At 39.5% G+C, this 23,322-nt stretch overlaps 1 protein-coding gene across 5 annotated transcripts in view; it reads right to left on the bottom strand.

Annotated features, from left to right (window-relative positions):
- megf11 (multiple EGF-like-domains 11) overlaps positions 1 to 23,322 on the bottom strand; it is a 109,904-nt gene that overhangs the window by 10,763 nt on the left and 75,819 nt on the right. For 3 of the 5 annotated variants that reach the window (XM_053234966.1, XM_026927092.3, XM_053234967.1), the window contains 12 exons: positions 20,552 to 20,672; positions 18,635 to 18,798; positions 18,407 to 18,509; positions 13,141 to 13,287; positions 6,863 to 6,991; positions 6,442 to 6,570; positions 5,269 to 5,397; positions 4,993 to 5,121; positions 4,247 to 4,480; positions 3,060 to 3,175; positions 2,843 to 2,897; positions 1,269 to 1,328 (listed from right to left, as the gene is read on the bottom strand). In XM_053234966.1, the coding sequence (XP_053090941.1) occupies positions 1,269 to 1,328; positions 2,843 to 2,897; positions 3,060 to 3,175; positions 4,247 to 4,480; positions 4,993 to 5,121; positions 5,269 to 5,397; positions 6,442 to 6,570; positions 6,863 to 6,991; positions 13,141 to 13,287; positions 18,407 to 18,509; positions 18,635 to 18,798; positions 20,552 to 20,672 (1,516 nt within the window). The other 2 variants (XM_026927089.3, XM_053234968.1) reach the window with 2 other exon arrangements.

Genomic DNA, 23,322 nt, shown 5'->3' on the forward strand with positions numbered 1-23,322 from the left:
GCACTTTTAACAATGGACATTGTCACAAAGCAGCTTTACTGGATATAAAATTTTGATTAAAATTTTAAATTTATCCCTAATGAGCAAGCCAGAGGCGATAGTGGCAAGGAAAAACTCCGTGAGACGACAAGAGGAAGAAACCTTGAGAGGAACCAGACTCAAAAGGGAACCCATCCTCTTCCGGGTGACACTAGATAGTGTGATTATAAATTTATATAAATTATTGATCTTCTATAACTGTATACTATAGCATCAAAAAGTAACATTTGTGTTAAAAGGAGCTTGAGTATGAACTTCATTAGAGTTTTAACTTTAAGTCTATTATATCAAAGTTATAATAACTGAAGTTATTAACTGTTCAGTGATGGAGACTTGAGTGTAAACTGTTCTTAGCAATTGTAGTCTGTAGCCTTCCATGGCAGAACATCCACAGCCACCTTTAAGGAGTCTGTGTGGTAGCACGAACAGTAATATCATGGTGAATTTGGGGTTGAGGTGACCGTCCCATGTTCCTGAGTAGGAATTAGGAGTTAAGGCGGTGTTTTGTTTGGCTTTTCCTAGTCGGAGATTGGAAATTACGAGTTAGAACCTTTAGTGAATGCAGCATTAGATGCAATCAGCTCCAGGAAGTCTGCGACCATGCAATTTCTCCAGGTTCTACAAGGTTAACGTCACCCCATCCTGTGGCGTGAGTGCGGTAGTAACCTATGATTGGCTTCGCACGAGAAAAACAATGTACCGAGGTGATTCTCCCTGCCCCAGGCAGGGGGTCCAGGGGTTCATGTGTATCCGGGGAACATTTTCAACTGGTTCCAGACTTCTGAAGCTTTTTTATGATGATCTTGATTGTACATAATGGTATTTTTAACTGCATTTAAGCATTATTCTATATCTATTATCTGACTTGTAAAGTTCAAAAAGCACCTGTCTCTTTTTGTTGAAAGAGCTTAGTGATGGGTAACAAGGGCATTTTACATTTGTGCAATCTCATAATGGGTTAAAGGTTACAAAAATGTTTCTCAAAAGACAAATATTTTTAATACGTATTTTTTTCACAAGATAAACATTTGTTTGCATTTATCGTAAATGTTCATTAAAGGTGCCAATAATTTTCTACATACAAAATACTATTATTTTAAAAATTATTAATGAGAATCATTTTGTTTGTTTTAGTGAAAAAAGTAAATATTTATTGTGCAATGTTTATTTTATACAATCATGTTTGCCCATGCCAGTACCTCTGAAAAAGTGCATCCTGGGGTTATTACCTTTAGCAACTTGAGTGGTTTTGTTGTCTTGCAGTATCAGTGTATCCTCTCGTGACACACCTAATTCAAAAGCACACACAAACAGAAATGTGCATGCTTAGAAATGATAATGTTGTAAATAGTAATACACAAATTAAATTTTATACCCAACAAACATGTTTTAAGCTAGAAAGCTTGATTCAATCTTATGTAATTTACTGTATCTGTGGAACAAACGCTGAGGCAAACACACAGTAAGATTGTTGCTGTTATTGATAAGCTTGATCTTTCACTCTGCATGCAAATGTTCCTTATTCACAGCTTTCTCACAGCTAGTGTATTTCTTCTATGGGGCTACATTTTGTCCAGCAAGACTGTGTTTACCAAATGTATGGAACAAATGGTAAGGATCACGTAGCAGAGGACATCACACTGCAGTCCTGACTTCAGAAGAAGAAAGCTGTATGATTTACAATTCTCTCGATATCCTTGCTCAAAACAATTTAACCAGGAAACGTGAGTAACTTCAGTGACCACCCAGGTAGGAATGTTACAAAATGGTCAAGGTGATGTTAAGAATGTAAACTTAAGTGCACTTAACATAAGCAGGAAGCAACTGATAAAAGCTGTGTGAGTATTTCCAGCTACCAGATTGCAAATTGGTTATCAGGTATCAGCAAGTTCTAAAGTGCCCTGTGTTTATCCTTTATTCAGCTCTGTTTACAGTTTTGGTGGCCACATAGTTTCTATACACAAGAAGAAATAAAACTCTAGACTGAAAATGGACATAATTTTCCATTGGTAAATACTGGAAAATTAAGCAAGGTTAATGGCAATAGGATTTCATTTAGAAAACTAAACAAATTTCAGAGTAAGCTCAATTAATTATTTTATAATTTATAATTTTATAGTTCAACTTAAATACTGTTATCTCCTTTTAACAAGTCATAAAACCACCAGACAGAAAATGATGTCATGTTTCAGTGAAGTAGGAAAACTCAATGTCTCACTGTCCAAGTTTGTGATTGCAGGTTGTGTAATCTTACTTCCTCTATGGAAACTGATGGAAAACCCAAACCAGAGACTAAATCCTCTGCCTCCTGCCTCTTACATACTGCTGCAGGCTTATCATCTGTCCCGCACTCAGACATATCAGGTTGAGAAGCCACAGAACTAGTGTGTTTCCTCCTCCCTTGCTCATGGTGACCCTGGGTAATGTAGGCTGAGTAGGACTTTTTGTCTGTGTATGTGAGAGAGTACCAACAGTGAAGTCCTATTAAAGCCACAGCAGGGAAAGACCACATGCTAGGGCTGGAAGCTTCCCCTAGTACAAAACATTTGCAATCAGCAGTCACTACTCAGCAGGATGATGGGCCCCTGCTATTTCTACAGCGCCTGGAGAGTAGCTAGTGTATGTAGATATGGAAAAGTCACTTCATTTTTCAACATGACTGTGTTGGGGAGGGAGTTGTAGGTAGAAAGTGGTTACGTGTAATTTGTTTTGAAAATAATATGAGCATGTCTGCATGTGTCAAACTCTCTTGTAGTAATTGCAGCAGGAGATAAAAAGAGAGATAAAGAGCATAGACACTGACCAAGGTCATTCAGATTGCAGTATGCTCTCCATTCTGAGTTGCTCCTATCCCCTTTCTGTGTGAAACAAAATAGGTTAAGGTTAAAAACGTGTTAATTACGTTCAAGGCTTGTTTTTGTAGTTATGTGAAAAAGGTCATGTGTGGGTAATTGGATTTTGTGTGTGTGTGTGTGTGCGTGTGTGTGTGTGTGTGTGTGTGCGCGCATGGAGGTGTTTGCCTTCAGAGTTAGAGTGCCATCCAGATTGTTAGTGTTGGAGGAGGGAATGTTGCACTGGGCCACAGTGTGGTAACTGGGGTTGGAGAAACACTGGCCACTGCTGCTCTGAGATGTGTCTGGTAGAAAGAGAACACAATTTTAGTGCCCTATTTTTGTGATCATAACTCAAGCACAAAAATAACACACAAGATCATGGCAGATCACAAGATTATATATTCTTTGTATTTTCCTCATAATCTGCATAAGTGGTAACCTGGTGACTGGTGGCACTAAGATGTTGATTTAGAATGCATTATCATCAAGAGGTATGGTTAGGCATGCTGCAGTGATATCTGATCAAATCAGCACTTCTTATTTCTTTTAAAAAAGTGAGTGCAATGCAGCACAGTAATAATTTCATAAAGGCATATGATTAGGTTTCACTGATGGACTTCTCATCAATATCTTAGGGCTATCATCAATATCTGGCCACCTGGCCAAAATAAATTCAATTCAAATGTATTTTCTTTCATATTATTCATGTGTGTTCTATGAAATATATGCCCCAAACACATTTCTTCAGCCTCTATCCAGCATCAGCTGGCATATTCCATTTTTTGTAGCTACAACTGGGTTGTTTATTTTAAATTTGTAGCCTATTTAAGTTAAAGAATGTTGATGTAAGTAGTACATCCAAAAATCTGGTTAGAAATGGACTTTTATGTCTGTGCTTGAGAAGGCCTTGCATCTGTCCTAAGAGTGTGTCTTCGTGGACAGATAAAAACACAGATGTTAGACCTATGAGTTAAAAATACACTGCTGCCAATTTTACATAACACCTCCTGTTATACTACTCTTCTTAGATGTGCAGATGCATTCATTTCTGACCAAGAAAATAACAACTGGGTGAAATTAAGAACAAACTGGCTTAGGTCCAACCAAATTAGCAATACACAGGTCAGAGGTCACAGGTCAGCCCAAACAGTAATAAACCAGTAACTGTTTATTATTTTCCTGTCTCTGGACCTGAAAATGCATCTCTTGCAAAAGGCAAAATCCAATCTCACACCAAACACAGAGGCTTAGATGTGCTGCACAGAACAAGAGACCCAGCACACTGACAGAGAGAGGTCTTGATACAACCACCACATTGGAGACAGAGTAAAAGTCTTGAGGATTTTCATGCTTTACTAATACAACATTCTCACCAGAGAGTGAGTAGTCAGTGTTGGTGATGTGCAGGGCTGGTGTGTAGGACACACTCGGCATGTCCTGACCCTTCTCCCTCTGCCTCTGTTTGTACCACACAAATAGGCTAAGCATGGCCATGATGATGAGGAGTAGGAAGATGATGCCCATGACGGCACCAGCTGACTGGCGCTCGGAGCTCAGGGCTGGACTGATCTTAGTGTAGGGGTTCAGCTCCTCCATCATCAGAGCCGCTAACACATACACACACACACACACACAAACTGAATGTGTTTAATATGTGTCCACTGTATTTGAAGCAGCTAGAAAATAACAATGCATGGATGAGAGAGAAACAGAGAGAGATAATTTGTACAGGGGTACAAAACATCATTCTTAAACACATTTTCCCACATTTACACAATATACCAAAATAACATGTACAAAAGTAAATGATTTAATGAGGAAAAGGAGGAAAAATTAAACAAAATTAAGTCAAATCCACTGCTTGTTACTATGAGTACCAGTGGGATTGGTCAGAGTTATAGATGTACAATAGTCACAATAATCTCAGATTTTGCACTGTGACAACATTTATTGTGATATCGATTTCATATTGTAGTACACAGCCCAAATATTTAGTGCCACTTAGGGTATTATTCAAAACTAATGAATGTGACAAAATTATATGTGCATATGAGACATAAAGTTTAAATAACAACCTAACAGCACCACGTGTGTATGTATGAGGAAGCATTTTGTTTACCCTGGTCACAGCGAATTCCTTTGTATCCAGGACTGCAGTAACAGGTTCCAGTCACATAGTCACAGGTGGCATTGTTCATGCACTCACACAGTTGCTGACAACCATAGCCGAAAGTCCCAGGAGGACACTCTGTAGACAGAGTAACACATAGAGCTAATATGCAGAGCTTGAGCACTGCAGTTATGGATCGCTCACTCACTCTTACCCAACACCACAACAGAATTATGCAACTCAGTAAATTCCCTAACACAGACACAAATAGAGAATAGCACTCACTTTGCTCGCAGCTGCTACCAATGAAGCCTGTGCGACAGGTACACTGGCCTGTGATGTGCTCACAATCTGCTCCGTTCTGACAGCGACACACCTCAGCGCAGTCATGCCCATAGAAGCCCGATGGGCAGCCTGAACAAGTGAAAGATAGAGTAAGGTACTGGGTCACCGTGAGCCTCAGAACAGCTTCAGTGCACTTTGGCATTAATTCTACAACTCTTAGGGAAATGTACTGGAGGTATGAAAACCATTCTTCTTAAAGATGGAGGGTGCTGTCTAATACATCAGTTCAAACTCTCTGGGTGTTCAGTTGGGTTGAGATCTGTGATTGTGAAGGTGATAGCAGATGACTTACACCATTTTTATACTCATCAAACAATTCAGCAAGCCCTAGTACCCTGTGGATGGGTACATTATCATCCTGGAAGAGACCACTCCAATCACGATAGAGAAGTTTCATCATATGATAAAAGTGATCACTCAGTCAGTGATCCTTTTGTCTAATGGGACAAGAGGACCAACATGCTAGCAAAATGCTTTCCAAAGAACAACAGAGCCACCAGTTTTTCCTTTAATTTGGCACTTGTCTGTATACACAAAGTCCACACAAGGACACTAAGCTAATGAGCCCATTGGAGAAAAACATTGCAGCAAAAGACAAACGGATTTCATCATCCTTCAAGTAAAACGAAGCACGCACCACTGCTCATATGAAAAATGAATGAGGAACAACTGGGAACAAACAAAAATTACTCAATATTATATCAATAATTAATTGAGACCACGAGGTGACAGAAAATGCTGTGGTTAGGATATTTGTTTGCACCATGTGAATGCTATTTTACTGTATAACACCATTTATTGCCAAATGAGAAAGATGAGATCTTAATAAGATCTGTGCTTCATATGAAAAATCCATTTATATCTTAAGATCATTCCAGTCATTATAAGATATTTATAAGATAATCCACAATTGTTTCCTTTTTTCTTTGTAACAACTTGTGCTTTTACTGCAATGCCAGCAGGTGCCACTGTTTGACTGTGACCAATGCATAATGTTTGAGTGTGTGTGTGTGCGCGTGTGCCTGTGTGTGTGTGTGTGTGTGTGTGTGTGTGAGAGAGAGAGAGAGAGGGAGAGAGAGAGAGAGAGAGAGAGAGAGAGAAAATGAGGCTCACCCTGTGTGCAGTAAAGGCCCGTCCAGCCAGGGCTGCACCTGCACTCCCCATCATAGGCACTACACTGGGCGCCGTTGTGACAGTTGCATGAGTTGAGGCAGTCAGGACCCCACTGCCCTATAGGACATGCTGCAGATGCCAGACACACCATCACAGTTGGGTTTCTTAAACACACATTTACAAATTCACACTCCCACAATCCTCATACAATGTCAAGTATTCTATGCCACACATAGTATATAAACATGTAGAAAGTGTGGGCAGGTGCATGTATAAAAGTTTGTATAACTATAATAATCACATGAGAATGAAAAAGAAAGGAAGTGAGACAGACAGAGGTGGAGGAAGGGGAAGAGAAGAAAAAAGCAGAGAGTTGACAGAATGACAGAGAGGAAATTCAGAGGGGTTAATTGATTCATACCCTGTGAACAGTCATCTCCAATCCAGCCGGGGAGGCACTGGCAGGAGCCGTCAATAGGGTTGCATGTGCCGTTGTTCATGCAGAGACACACTTCAGCACAAGCTTTCCCATACCTGCCACTGGGACACACTGCCACAGACAAAACACAATCAGCACACTGCACTCAAGTATAACACTATGCCGTGAAGGTACCTTAATTTTTAAAAATGGTGTTAAAATAAAACTATATTTTTAAGCTCAAAATATCACACATGTGCATGGTTTATTTTGTATGTTAACATTTTAAAGGTCTCAATAATTCTTGAGTTGACCATATATGATCATATATGTAAAGTGGAAATATGCAGACTTTTATATGCCTATTGCAGTTACAAAATTTTCCTTTCCTGCATAAAAGTTTAAAAATCCCTTAGCTTCTTCTCCTTGTAAAAAGCATAATCATTAAACCTGAAGTGTACAACCCAGTTTTTGGAGGGCAACCAAAATTAATTTAACACACAAGATACTGTCTATCTGAATATTAGCTCCTTGCATGTGAACTATGAAGCCATAGTTTTAAATAAACTTTGCAGGGTGGAAGATTTCACTGCAGTGATAGAAGCTTAAACTATTCAAATCTATCAGCACAACTACATTTAACTCTTCATGTGCTACACTAATCCAGGTGAAATTTCTGAGAGTCAGGGCATTTGATGTTAGAGAATGAAGGAGTGAGGGATATGGATTCACAGCCTGTTTGAGCAGACCATGCACATCTATCAGACTCCCCATTTATCCATCTGTGCCTATTCACTGTGCACAAGAACAAAGAGGACTGATGTGCCATGGAATTAAAATTAGAACTTGTGTACATTTTTAATAAAATGAATATTTCAGCTGCCTTCTGACATTTGACTCATTTAGAGATTTCATTTCAGATTAAAGTTCTATCAGGTCTTTACTACCCCTCTCTCGTTTCTTTTGAGGGAGGAGGACAGGGGAGTTTAATCAGGTACATACAGCACAATCTTTACCCCTTACCAAAGACAAGGAGAGAAAGCGCTAGGTGGTAAACAGACGCCTGTGCTGTGTAGGAAATATGGGATGGCACAGAGGAATCAGATAAGGTGTCTCCTTTAAAGAAAAGTTAAAATGAAATCTTTGTGACAGTGGCTTATTTTAATAATCATATCTCCACGGACCGCCTTCCTTAAGAAAAAGCTTCTTTCAACTCCCTCAAAGCAGACCCTTATTAGCCAGAGGGACTCACTCCTTCTTGTTTCAGGGGTATAGTCTCTTCTTCTCGGCATCATCCTCCTGCCTGTCAGAGCTTCATTAGAGCTCTCATGGACACAGTACTGCAGAGCCGAAGACACCAACACTGACTGAACTACAGTTCTCCTGTGCCCTACCTCTCTTCCAGTAATTATGATCTAGACAAATTAACCCAGTTTTTTTCTAGGCCTCTTTCCCAGAGTCTATCCTTTTTCTGCTTTAACATATTAAACATTTATTCATGAGACAGCTCTGAAAGCCATGAAAGTGAATTCTATATATGCTCATTGCCTTTCCTTTATTCATGAAAAGACTGGTTAATTATTATGTGGAATTGTATATTTCATTTAGAAGTCTCTGGTGGCTGCTGTGGAAAGGGAAGTAGTTTGTTAGTTTGAGTTGGAAATATGCTTCACTGACCAAAACAAAACTTAAATCAAATATGTATTTCTGTAGTATTCTTACCACACAATCAATATTTACTCCCTTTACATAGTGGAAGAGGGCAGTAGCACCCTTCATTCAAACAACTGTCAAAGAATAGAAATCACAGTGTGGAGCAAATCATACCAGTTTTCTCACTTGCAGAATATTAATACAAATATAAATATATCTTATAATAGAATGGTGTACTATAGCATACCTGTAAAGTCTCGGAGTTTACCTGTGAGACTAAGGTTTTTTGCCTTTGTTGTGGTCTCATAGCCATAAATATACAAATCTCACTTTTTTTTTTTAAACGCTTAAAGCATGCCACAAAAGTTCACAGAAACACTGGGATCAGAAACCTATTTAGCTCCACTCAGCATAACTGACCAATTCTGAATGTTGATTAATGCTTATTTCGTGGACTAAAACTCCAACAATGGATGCTATTTAGCAAACAGCAGCTAAACAGCCCAGATAACAACAAAATTTCCTGCTGAAAGGACTGTTCAGTTTTACTGCATAGAGAAGTCAAAACTAGAGGAACATCATGCACTTTGTAGGTGTGATGTAAAAATTGTGCGGTCAGGGGTGTTCAACATTAAAATGAAATTCAAAGGAGGAGTATTTTTGATGCTTTACATTAATGATCAATGTATCAGTTTGACAAGTTTACCAAATTTACAAAGACAACAATAACAATAAAATGAGAAAAGTAAAAGTGTGTTCAGCCATTTTACCAAATTTTTTGGAAAAGTGTTGAGAGTCTTACAGTTTTAACAAATTTTAAAGGTCTTCCATCACTCATGTGATGGACTATTTTACTGGGGGTGAAAAGCTGAGTAATTAATGAAACAGATGACAAAATATTTTTTAAAGCTCAACATGGCATACTCTGTTGTTTACAAATAAAAAACTACACAAAACATCCTCCATTTTGGTTCATGAATGGGTACATTAAATGAAATGAGATTATTTATCTAGGGAAATAATCAAAGGTGGTTTGAAGTGGCCAGATGTGAAGTTATAGCATTTTATTAATTAAAGAATGACCCATTTTATCAATTTACACTTATATTTAATTTAATTATATTTAATTTAATGAAAAAAGTTAATGAATGTCCATGAAACAAGTTAGTTCTGGTTATCCCCAGAAAATAGTTATAAATAGTTATTCCCTCACCAGCCTCTCTTTTTCGCTCTCTTGAAGTAAATAAACATAGCGTGTCATGTTACAGAGCAACTAGAGAGCACAAAGTCCTCTCTTCTGAAGACTCTCCCATAACTCTTACAAAGCACTGACACCAGCGACTCCTTCTGTACATGTTAAACAAATGGTCTTCTTACAGAAAAATTTACTATTTCAACATCTGCACACTTTTATAAATCCATTTATGTGGAGCATCCACCATAAAAGTTCCTGTTTAAGTTGCTATTATAGAAACAACAATGTATTGTGTGCGTTAATAAAAAAAAATAATAATAATTTACTATGCAACTGGCACTACTGTGAGACCTCCTGACCAATCAGTTCAAGAATTCAACAGTGCTGTGAAAGCAAGTTAGCTAAGAAAAATGTGTAGCTTTATCTGTGGTCTTTCTCCCCAAATTTAGTTATTTCAAAAATCCACTAAATGTCAGTGATGGTTATATAAAGGCATCACCAAATTCTCATTTTAGTTATTTGAACTGTAAGTCCTTCTGCACTGTTCAACTGATGTAGCTAGGCATGGTAAATTAATTAATTTGGATTGAAAGAAGACCATGTAATAATTCCACACTTTATATTAGACCAGCTCTCACCAACCTGTGACACAACCTGTAGTGAGTGCCATTTTTTCTGTCCTTGAGCACAGTGTTCCAAGCTGAATTAATGGAGAAAATCCCCAATCATTAGCCTGAAACCTATAAGCTCTATGAAATCTTTGGCTAGTTGACAAGGCAGCTAACTTGTTAAGTAAGCTCTAAGGTGAATATAAAGTTTGGCATGGCTCACCAGTGGCCTAGTATCCTACCAGGAAGATAGTTTAATGAAATAAAATTTACAAAGGCTTTCCTAATGCACTATAAAAAAACATAGACTTCAAATGCTGAAAGGGGGAATGATTTATTAATAACTTGTGAAATATTTTATCATTGCCAAGTAGTTGACAGATCAAAAAAGCTAAAGATTATATTTCCCCTCCCCCTTAACAAAAGGCATATAATGTTACAATGCCTAAGTACTTCAATTTCATTTGATTTATATTCACTAAGAGTGTGATGCTGAATAATTGACAGGGCTTTAATAGTGAAAAATAGCCCTGCCTTTCACAACGAGTGACAAGATTTCATTGTTGACTGTATACACAGCACAGCCATGCCAATTGAGCTATGTGTGGCCATGAATATGTTTAGTTAATGCTCCAGGTTAGTAGTCTGGTTATTCCCCTTTGTAGCTTTATTCTGGCAGATAATTTCTTTTGTCCAGTCTTTGGCCAGACTATTCAGACCTAGTCTCACATCATCTGATGGACTGGTGTCTCAGCTGATAACAAGATTGCAGTGGCCATACTGAGTAACTTGACAACACTGGCTGACTAATCATTTGGAAATAATCCTTTGTCACCACTTATTAGCAATGCATAAGTGCACAAACATCCTGAGTGGAAGAGAATGAACCCAGAGAGCTTAAAAAGGAAACGAAGCTACCAAGTTAGAGCTACAGACTGAGAGAGATAAAGAAAATGTATTAGTGCCCTAACAGAGAAGGTTTCAGTTGTGGTTCTCATCTAACCTTCTGTAATCTAATTATCAAGCCCATGTGTTCAATTATGTGTGCTCAAGCAAAGAAAAAAAATCGCTAAACTTTTATGGCTTTTCTGACTCAATTAAAACTAAATGTGAAAAGGCTACTGTATATTGCACCAACCTTGCTTGTCTTCTTTTCTCTCCCTTGTTCAAGAGCATTGAACAGGATAACCACGGCATTGATCTGATGCTTCACTGTTTGTCTCAGTCAGAAAGAATGGCCTCAGCAATATTCAGATTTCCTCTGAAGGTTATTTGTCAGTGTCAGTGATAATGCCAATTATCTGCAGTGCGATGGATAAGCGGAGTCAGCTCGCTGTGCCACAAATGAGTACCGTACCCCACTCCCCACTGAGTGCCATACTGTACCAGTCTGGGGATGGCATAGTGCAAGATGATCATTAACTGTATCACCCTAATGTTGTTATAATTTTTCACATAATCTGCCCCACTGCAGGTGATTTGAGCTTTAACACAATGTCGCTTCATTAAAGTTATGTATCAAAAGCTGTCATCATCCTTTGTAATAAACTGGATGTGTATGAACAGTCATTGCATCAGCTAGATCAGAGGCAGATTAAACACAAGATACATGCAAGATACATTACTCTAGAGAGAGAAAGTGAAGCAGTGGTAAAATGAGAAGAAGGAAAGAAGAGCTACTTGCCTTCATTGCACAGTGGGCTAAAAAATCCAGAAAGGCATTCACATTGGCCTGTAACATGATGGCATGGGCCAGTGCTGTGCACACACTGGGGGCATGTCTGACTGCAGCGATGCCCATAGAACCCAGGAGAACAGACTGGCATGGAAATGAAGGAGAGACCAGGGGAAAGAAGCAGACCAGGGGAAAGAAGAGAAAAGAGTAGCAAAAGAAAAGAGAGGTAGATAAAAAGCTCAGAGCATTATTTTAGTGCATGAAGAGACATAGCATGGTAGAAAACCTTTGTGCCATTAATATTTATCAGTTTCATCTGCATTGAGGTCCATGCAGGAGCTTGTCAAAGCACATACAAAGTAGTTCCAATAAACTAAGTTCAAGAACGCTAGATATACGGTAGTTTATGATATGATGATAACTCTGCAATAAATAGAAACGGACCAAAGAACGAGGTGGTTGGTGTGAATTAGTGGTTCTTTCCCCATTCTCCAGCTGCTGCATGTCAATCAAGCTTTTCCCAAAGTGGTACTCCTCACTCATTATTCTTCATTATGAACTTGGGTTTCTTTAATTACTGTAGTGCTGAGCAGTGAGAGAAAGCAGTATGGGCTGGCTGACCTCGCCTTCTGCAGGTGGCGGACCCCTTGTAATTAAGATTACTGTAGAACAGTTAATATAAGAAGAAGATGAAGAAGATTTATCACATCCCTTTTTTCTCTACTCTCTAATGCCTAAACACACAGACACACACACTCCTTCCCATTCTGTGAGTGAATACAGAAACACATGGCTTCTGTTTACAGATTTTGTTCACTGGAAAATGATCAGCAATCAGCAGCCTTATCATTTGAGTACACTGGTGAAGAGGTAAGAAGAGGGTTTGTGAGAGATGGCTTTGATGAAGGCCATCCATTGCCCCAGACTATCCCCGGGAAGCAGGGCCTGGAGTGCGAATGCAGTGATTACAAGCTGGCCCATGATGAAGAGCTGGTTGGCCTGCATTTTTAACCCAGGGTTAAGTGCTGCTCTCCTCAGACTGTCACTGGGACACCCACTTAACTCCACATGGGACAGAATCCACATTTATTAACATGACCCTCTGTCATTTGAGCAATTTAGGGAGCGAGATATTGAAAGGAATGCTTACATCTTTTGCAGGATGTGCCACGGTAGCCCGGAGCGCACACACAGGTGCCATCTTCAGGGGAGCATGAGCCTCCATTCTGGCATGAGCAGGTCATGGAGCAGTTTGGCCCCCAGAAGCCCTGAGGGCAGACACTGTCACAGTGGATACCTGTTTAAAAAACACATACATAAACACATAGATTATAATAAATTGTTTTATGTCAAAATTAGCAAAGTGACAGGGAACATTCAGAGAACCAAGATACACAAAACGCAAATGCAGAATCAAATATGAGACAATAGGTGTGTGGGACGAGCAGAGAAAACCTAAGCAGCATTTTTTGGAAGCAGTGAAAGAGCAGTGCTGTAACAGTCACTGCTAGATCTAAGATTCTCCAAAATAACTAACGCATGGCACAGGACACAAGCAGTGTACAGCACTGCGTGAACACTCCACATAAGTGTGCTTCTGTATGCGAGTCTGAGAGCGAGGCTAAGCTAACACCCAGGAGGCCATGTGTGTATTGCGCCGAGCTGAGTGGCAGCACACTCTGAAGACATCAGTCCCAGTTTTAAAGTGCTGGGTGTGTGGGTTCAGGCATCTCTTGGCCACAGCACCGTGCTCTGCTCCATATGTATTTTTGATCAGACCAGGCCTTCCTGCCAGTGCAGCATGTTCATTAACAGGGCCGAGTCCCCCGAGCAGCCTGGCCTCCTCTTCTATTCTCTTTTAGCTATGCTAGGGCTTGTGTGCAAAGCAGTAGGGAAGATGTCCACCAAGAAAAACACACACACACTCACACACACACACACAAGATTGCCTGCCTGTCAGACTGTCTGAATTGGAAGTGTTGAAGTGCCATGTGCAATACTGGCGCTTCAACACAAACAGAAAAAATGCATACAATATACACTTTAAAAATGCATACATACATACATACATACATACAAATATATGCATATAATAATAACCAATAATCACTAGATACAGTAATCACCATTTAGAAGTCAGTACACTGTAAAACTCAAATATGGCAAGAACAAAACACAATGACTTTATATAGTGAAGATTGGTGGTACAGTTCAGCGCACGCATACACACACACACACACACACACACACACTTCAAGCACACTTTAATGCAGCTGCTCTCATTCGCATGAGCCCTCATTTGAAATTTCCTTTGACAGAGACTTCTCTCTCGCCATTAAAGCAACATTAGTGACTCAGCTTTGAATTAGACCTGGCCCCCGTGTTCAAACCCAGCCTCCATACCTGCACAGATTTCTGGTGGTCGTGGTGGGGTTGGGTAATTGTGGGGTGGGGTGGGGGGGTTGCTGGGGGTAGGGGTTGGGTAATGAAAACTTGGAGCCTGCCGGGGCAAGCGATTAAGACAAACCCGGCCTGGACACTTCAAAGAGGGGGCAAGCCCAATTTTGCTCCAGTTTGCATGGGCAGAAAAAGAGCCCTTTTACAGTCAGCAACGGATAAGAATAGAAAAGTGCAGCAAGGGCGTAATGGTGACAAACAGAAAACCTGCAGAGTGAAGTGAGGGAGGAGAAAACAAGAAATAAAGAAAGAAAGTAAGAAAGAAGTATAAACAGATAGGACTTGGATGAAAATGAGTCAATGATATTTGATACACTAGCCAATTGGTGAGAAATGTACCTCACACACTTGATCTGCTGTATGATGAGTGTCGTATGACACCCACAACCACATACATACACACACACACACACATAATTAAAGTGCATGTAAAATACATAAAGCACTTATGATTGTTGGTCTCGCTTTCCACGTCATTTTAGAACATCCAACAGGACTTCGGTGAATGAAAAACAAGTGTGTGAGTGGGTGAATATATCAATGGTAGGGTTTTATAAGGTGGAGATAGTCCTTTCAGACCTATACTAAAACCTGTGAAAATAACAGACTATCTCACCACAAAACCAACTAGACTATGTTACTGTTGTCAGTCAGAATACAATCCTCCTCACCGTAATGACCCTACCAGAGCCACTAAAATACCTGTGTTTTTCCAACGAGACACTCTGACTGACTGCAATTTAATGTAGTAGAAACAAAAGACTAGGGACTAAAAGATGAAAAATAAATTAACACAAAAATTTGATGATAGAAAGGAATGGTCCATATTGACAAACTGGCCATTGCTAATTAGCCCAATAGTTTATAACAGGCTTATGCAAATATGAGAATTTCCCCAAAATGATTACTTATGTGCTTATATTTATGTATCATTTTTAGACTTTAGAAATGAGGTTTTTATTACACTATTTACACTATAAAATTACTCTAAAATATGACTACAACAGCCTGCTGTGAGAGCCTATCCTTCTTTTCTTCCTTGCTAGAGGTAAGTCACATGTAGAAAGGTTTCTCTAATAAATGCACATTTATTTGGAAAAATACACATGCCTAAGATGAAATATTGAATTCATTCTGACTACTAGAAACTGCACTGATATTTAGCTGTTTTAATCAGGCATTTTTGTGTAGTTCAGATGCATTTGTTGTTCTATTCTCAACTATACCATGTATATTCTATTTTAAGCACCAATTTCATGATCTTGAGGCAAACAATAGAGGCTGTCAGGTAACTCTTCACTTTTTTCTTTCTTCCCTTCATGCTACAGAATTTGTATGCATCTCTCAGACAAAAAGGATATTTTGTGTGTATGTGCAGATATGTTGTATTTGTATGTTAGAAATAAATGTTATGAATTATGTAACTATACTTAATGTCTATGAAGTTAGTATGTACTGAAAAGGAAGAAAAAACTATTTACTCATACTCCACTCCACCATATGAATGCCCTTTTCTATAAGCTGTGTGTTTTAGGTTGACCTTTTATGTATTGTTATTTTCTTTCTTATCATCAGTTGTTATATGTAGCTATATTAGTATTGCATGTGGAGTTATACCTAAATATTTACAGTTTCAGTACGTCAGCAAAATCTGATCTGCCTTGCTAGAGAATTGGTGTGTGGTTGGCAAGCTCATCTCTCAAACAAAAAGGATATTTTGTGTGTATGTGCACAACAAAAGCAAAGCAAGAGCGAGAAAATAAGGCAAGAGTGAGAAAAGAAAACAAGAGTCCTGCTTCTGTTCAACTCACTCAACAGACAAGTTTCTGTTCCCATTGCAGTGACCATAACCATCATATTTTAAAAAAAACCTCTCACTCAAAAATTATGGGATTTTATTTTGTTATTAAAAAAACATTTTCAGTGGCCCAAGAAAGACACTTCAACATGTATCTTCATAAAAGATACATGTGCACAGTGTAATACTGTACATACTGAACTATTCAACAGGGAGCTTTTCAGAGCTTGCAGTGTTACAGTCATTCTTCTTGTTCTGGAGCTCTCCACACACCGCACTCTCTCTCTCTCTCTCTCTCTCTCTCTCTCGTTGTCTACCTTCTTTTTCTCTATCTTACTCAATATTACATGTGCACACACAGATTCTTTTGGAGTAAGCATTTAATCTCTTTCTTCCCAGTCTCCGTTTCTTTGATAAACATACTCTCTACAGTATATCGACACTTTTGATCATTACTCCATTGCTCCTTCTATCCTTCTACATCTACACTTGCTTTTACACCTTTGCTAAGAAAATCACATCCATCTCATCTCTCTTCTCCATCTTTTTTCATGCTGCTCTCACACCACGGCCTGCAATGCATTTATTACCCTTTATGTCATAAATACATTCATACACTCCAATTCCCATTTTCTTGCTTTATCCTCTTCTACCATCATTTATGCAAACACCAAATTGAGCCTTCATTCTCTTGTCTCACATGCTATATGCTCTTGTAGATCTTTGTGTCTCTGTATTTCCATAAATCACTGTCACGCAGTGCATGTCTCTTCAGATGTTCAATGTGTCTCACAGGCCCATTTGCACCCCGGTGACTCCATTAGGCAGGGCAGATGGCCGAGACCAGGGCAGGATTCAGAGCGTGAGATCTTTGCGCAACCGGCTCCTTCTCGCCAGTAATGAGAGCTGAGTCCTTTCCCAGAATAGGTGCCTGGGTGATGTGAGATATAGAGACCCTGCCCAACCCTTCTGTCTCCTGCTGAACACAAAGGCTGAACCTGTTCCACTCTCTAACTCGGCTAAAATGGACACACAGCCCCAGTTTAGCCTGCTCATATGACCATATGGCTTGAAAACTCTCCCTGAGAGAGTACAGGGTAATTAGATGGCATGGTTTAAACTCTCATTATAAATGCTCCATTGTTCAAAAATGGCTAAACTGGGTTATCTCAATAACCCAATTTTGCCATTTACTGGGGGTCTGTTGATACAAAAGTGTAAGTTCTTCTGATTAACCGAGAATAATTGTAGTATGTACATTGTCCAATACAGATTATCACAGGCTGCATAAGGCACAGTTATAGTAATGGTAGTGGTAATATGGGCCAAAAAATGGACAAAATTCAACCAACCATATTGTGTCTTTTTTTTTTTTTTTTTTTTGAATTTTGGGATAAAAGTGACCCAATGTAAATTTGGGTCCATATCTTGTCTCAGATATGAGCTTAGCAAAGTGGAGTTCTGGCTGTATTCTGACAGCCAGACTCAGACGAGTTCATTACCATCATTCCATGGTGGCATGTGGGCCTGATGAAAGTAAGCATGGCCCAACACTAGGCCATCATTCTTTTGCTATCTGGGTGGCTTTGATATAGGAAGCAGTGAATGATCTGGAAATGGAATCCTTTGTAGGAATGATGGCTTTATAGCAAAAAAAAAAAAAAAATATCTGAATGATATATTTAACTATGCAGAATTATGGGCTGATACGATGCCATTGCAGCATATCAAATTCATTTTAATTCACCTTGTTTAGTGTTTAAAAATGACAAAATGATCAGGACATTTGGTTGGGGGCAGATTTGAGACTTTGGAGTAAATGAAAATGAATGTTGAGTTCTGCATTTTAACAGCAGAACAGGCTATTACAATAATGTTCAGCTGACGCCCAATGCAAGTTCACATAATTGTGAGAGCAGTAATTTGCTTAATTTTCCATACTTTCTCTAAGGATTTCACAGACCTCATGGATACAAAGAGGAATGAAAATGATTCTGTCGCATCTATTGCTAATCACAGGCAAGTTTAATTCTGGCTATGTTTTCTGTGTCATTAGTTACGGTGTATGTTGTCTCCAATGCCAAGCTTAGGAGTCATGTAACAGTTAATCATGATGTTTGCTGGTGTAATGTTAGTGTCACTGTTGCACACTGTTACTCACCAGTCCATCCTGCCAAACAGAGGCAGTAGCCACTGATGGGATCACATCCGTTGGCATGATTACAGTCACAGTGCTCCCGACACTCCAGCCCGTAGGTGCCATCCTGAAGCGTACACACACACACACACAATCCATATCAGCCAAAACTCTGTGCAATGTAAGGACAAATATACTGTGTGTAGCCACAGGTAGGTGGAAATAGCATAGCTGGTAATCCCACACACTCACAGGGCAAGGCAGCTGGCAGTGCTTCCCCCTCCAGCCTGGTGTGCAGGAGCAAGAGCCATCGATGGGGTCACAGGCAGCCCCGTTTACGCACATACAGGTCTGGTTACAGCCGAGACCCCATGTTCCACTGGAGCACAAGATGGAGCAGTCCACACCCTGCCAGCCTGACACAGAGAAAGTGAGAGAAGGAGAGAGAGAGAGAGAGAGAGATAGATAGATAGATAGATAGATAGAGAGAGAGCATGGTAGAAAGCCCATTAAATGATTTACTCATTTACTCACTTGCTATCAACTTTAATGTATCTAACCAGGGGCGGTAAGTTCAGAATACTGGTAATCCACAACACTCACTACAGACTGCATTATAATGGCTCTAACTTTAACTCAAATGAGCCCTCTCCAGTCTATAATTAAATGCGATCAATAGGTGGCGCTCAGGGAGGTATAAAAGGGAAGTGAGGTCAAATCAGATAGAGGAGTTGGAAGACCTAAGCCTCCTGATAACTGCACTGCACTGAGGTCAATGAACAGAACACTTGCATGGCTTCAGGCTAGACATTAGGCAGTGAGAGAAAGAGTTAGAGAGAGAAGAAGAGAGAAGGAAGGCCATAGAGAACACTCGCTCTTAGCAGACTGGTGAATTATGAATGGGATGTAGATTAAAGGTGGCGACTGTAATGAGCCTGCTCCCAGCCTGATGGGACTGGATCTGTAACTCTGGTGCTGCTGCTGCTGTATGTCCTTGTGGTGTTTAACCCATGTTTATGCAGCACCAGTGGCTTCTTCAAGCACACTCAGCCAGATGCCATGCACAGCTGAGGCATCCCCCATTGTTTTAATGGAAGAATGGAAAATATATTTATTTTAAAACAGTAAAATTTTACTGTTGTACAAAATACAACAGTGGTAAAAATTAAATGTGGATATACTTTCCAACACAAAAACAATCCAAAACATGTAACAAGGCAAAATCATCAGAATAATGTTCTAAAATTATGTTTTGCCATGAATCTCTCAGTCTCCAGACCAGATTTAAAGAAGATAGAATTATAAGATATATCAGGAAGAATGGGCAAAGTATTGCCAAGCAATATGGCAGAGTTAGTACAGATATCTCAGAAAAATTGTACAGGAAGTTGGGCACCACAGAGAGAAATATTACAAATATTACAACTAAAAGGTCTAAAAGCTGTTCAGAAGATATGAAAGAGGTTGAAGACAATGGGCAGAATATAAGTTATTAGACAATATCTGTATCCCATTTAGAATGTAAAATGCCAGCTTTTTAATTGATAACAAATTCTCCTTTATTTCCCTATTAATATCTTAACATTCATTATTTGGCCATTTTTAATGCTTAAAGGATGAATGGCTAAAATATAACACACCGTCTTGATGCTATAGAGTATATTATCCTCTTCATTTTGTCATGAAGGTATACAAACTTTTGTAATCGACTGCACACACACTGCTCTTCTGTAATTAATTCAGTTCATTTTGTGCATCTTCCTCCAGGCTTTGTGGATCCTTTGATTCAAGTTCAAGTCTTTTGTAACAGCATGCACTGAAGTTTAAAAAAAAAAAAGTTAATGTGTTTTGAGTTCTGTTCTCATGTATTCTAAATCCTGCATGATCTAGTGGTAAACAGATTACAATGAGCAGGTCAATAACACAGTATTTACAAATCTAGAAGAAGAATTCATCAATGACTGTCTTAAAGTGATGCAAGAACTGATTAAGTGAGCAATGGTAAATCAATTCTAATGATTCTGATTAAAACAACACATTGATTTGTTGTGTGCTGTTCATGCTGCAACCTTGTTTGGGCTTATGTAAATATCCATAATTTATCTGAGTATCAGAGAGACTAAAAAGGAGAAGGTGAGTTAGAAACGGAGAGTGTGATAGAGATGGTACCCTCTTTGCAAATGCAGGAGCCATCAATGGGAGAACAGGAGGCTTGATTATGGCAGTGACAGGCAGATGAGCAGTTAGTTCCATAAAATCCAGAAGGACATGTCTGGGAGCAGTCTTCTCCCTGAGAACACACACACACACACACACACACACACACACACACACACACACACACACACACACACACACACACAGGTAGGAATAAGGAAATATCATCAGATGGCCAAATTCTTGTACTTCAGCTGCCAGGGATAGCAATAACAGTTTTAATTTAATAACTCTCCTAATCAGAGGCTCAAATTTCACCTTATTAGCATCAGACTCTCAGTGAACCTTCACATCACATTATAAATTGCTAATCAACAAAAGGTCTGCAAGCAACCTCTCTGTAAAATGCACACCAAGGCCAATATGACTAGTCATCAAGTCTCAGAAAAGAGGGAATGACTCGGTTTTTCCTCTCCTGGTATGTCATATTCAACTCATGAAGGCCTTGGTAATTAGCTAATGAGTTGAATCACGTGTACAAATGAGGCAGAATTGCAAAACCTGGATCTACAGCACATGGGAGTAGAGGAAGCTTCAGTCCCTATGCCAGAGCCCAGATTTAATGAGCAGACCATGTGAGACTGCCCAGCCCCTCATCTATCCATTACCATCCAGTGACTGGTGACTGAGATGCACTGAACTCTCAAAGCCTCGGCTCTATCTGAGCCAGACCCTGTGCAATCTGTGTGCTTTAGCAGGATCCTATCTCCCTTAGCTGGTCATCTCAAGTACCTGGCTGTGTCATTCCTGCCTCTGATTGACAGCTGACATGATGATTTAGCCTTCCAATTAGTGGTGCAGCAGTAGGGTGCAGGGTGGCTCCTGACTCCCTCTTGCAAGCAGTGGGATGGAGCTCATTAGCATCTGGAACTATGTTTGAGAGGGAAGCCTGAATGAACTATTTCACTGAGCTGTGAGAGTAGTGAGTCTCTCTCTGTCTTTCGCTTACTCTATTTTTCTCCAACATTCTGTCTCTATTTCTCTACTATCTCTCTCATGCACTCACTTCTCATTGCTATGCTTTTCTCCCTGCTCATCGTGCTCATCGTCTCACGCACGCACCCACTCCATCTGCACCCATTCTCTCTCCACATGCCCACATGAAAAGCGTACATCTGCGAATTAATTTTTTATCAATCTACGTGCTGTTATCTTTGTTCCGCTCAAAAGTGACAACTTCCAGACTGCAAACGTTGGCAGTTCTCTTGAAGGGATTGTGGAGATGTGAAAGTAGTTTGTGAGTGCAGCAGCGCATGCAGCTGGAAAGTTTGTTGGCCTGACTTCCAGCAATTTACTGGTTAGTGATCTTGTGGTAAAATCATTTCAGCCACTAATGACACAGGAATTTGAATGCACTAGGTTGCACTAACCAAGGAATTCTCTCTGGGGATAAAGCTTGTCTTTCCTTTGGAGCCTACAGTAGCTTTTCTTTGGCACAATTATTTAACTTATTTGTCACAATGTATTATACGGCAGTATAGGATGCTTTAATTATATCACCTTACAAGGAATACTTGCAGATGAACTTGGGGGAGACATTAAAAATCTATATACAATATATCTAAAACATTCCCAAGGTCATAAATATTGGCCTTAATCAGTGTAAAAATGATGAGGAATGAACAAATGAACATCCTTCAAACAGTGAATCTAAATTTATTTATTGGCCCTCAAACAATATGCTGAAAGTGTGTGAAACCCAACAGGAGTTGGCTTGAAAAGCACTTGAATGGTGTGAATGTGAGAATTCAAGCTGTTATCACACCAAGAAAAACTTGTGTAAAGTATGGACAAAGGTTTAGTGGCAGTAACATGAATCTGGAGTTGTGAAGATAAAAAGAATAAGGCTTAGAGCCAGAATAAAGAAAACTGAATATGATGATGAGCTCAGGCAAGACTCAGACCAAACCAGAACAAAGGACAGAGAGACTTCGACACTGCTGGTATTTTAGAGAGATGTGAGGGAAATACATTTCCATATATTATACTGATTCGAAAGTGCTACCATCACCTTACATTCCATACATCCATACACTATAGTACCAGTTGTACAGCAAGAAACAGCTTCTCCCCTATGCTGAGACATATTACTACATAACAGCTCTAGTGGCTATTAAATGTGCATTATTTTTTTCTGACACAGATATCCTATAAGCCTGAATGAAAGATTTAACTGGGAAACAGAGCATAGTGTCCCCATTCCACTGCAATGTAGTTAACTCAGTTTTCCGGGCAAAGCTCCTCTAGCTGTGTTTAATAAAACTGGCAAAAGGCCTCTTAAATCCAGCACTTGGAGCAGGTGAAGAAAATTAAGACACAGGCAATGTCTTCTCTAGTTGGTGCAATCCGCCACAGACTCTGCTACCAGACAGCTCAACAGCTCTAGCCAAGGTAAGAGTTGGCAGGAGCACCTCGCTCTGTGTTTGTCTTAATCAGGCCACTGCTTCTGTCTTTATCTCCAGCACAAAGTATAGCTCTTCAGCTATACTGCGAGACTTCCACGCTTTGTAACTGAAAATACCTGCAGTGGAAGCAGTTCACCAAGTCATTATTTGTGCATCTTCCTTTCTTCTTTTTGTTCTATTAAATCACAAGAGAAAGCAGTTACTCCTTAACAGGCTTGGCAATAACATACTTATGTAAAACAATAAAACCAGGGGCAGGATTTTATTAATATAATTCTTAATCACATCTGACCACTCATTTTTCATCTTTCTATCTTC

This window comes from Pangasianodon hypophthalmus, chromosome 6 (assembly GCF_027358585.1).
Source record: "Pangasianodon hypophthalmus isolate fPanHyp1 chromosome 6, fPanHyp1.pri, whole genome shotgun sequence".
NCBI classification, from domain to species: Eukaryota; Metazoa; Chordata; class Actinopteri; order Siluriformes; family Pangasiidae; genus Pangasianodon; species Pangasianodon hypophthalmus.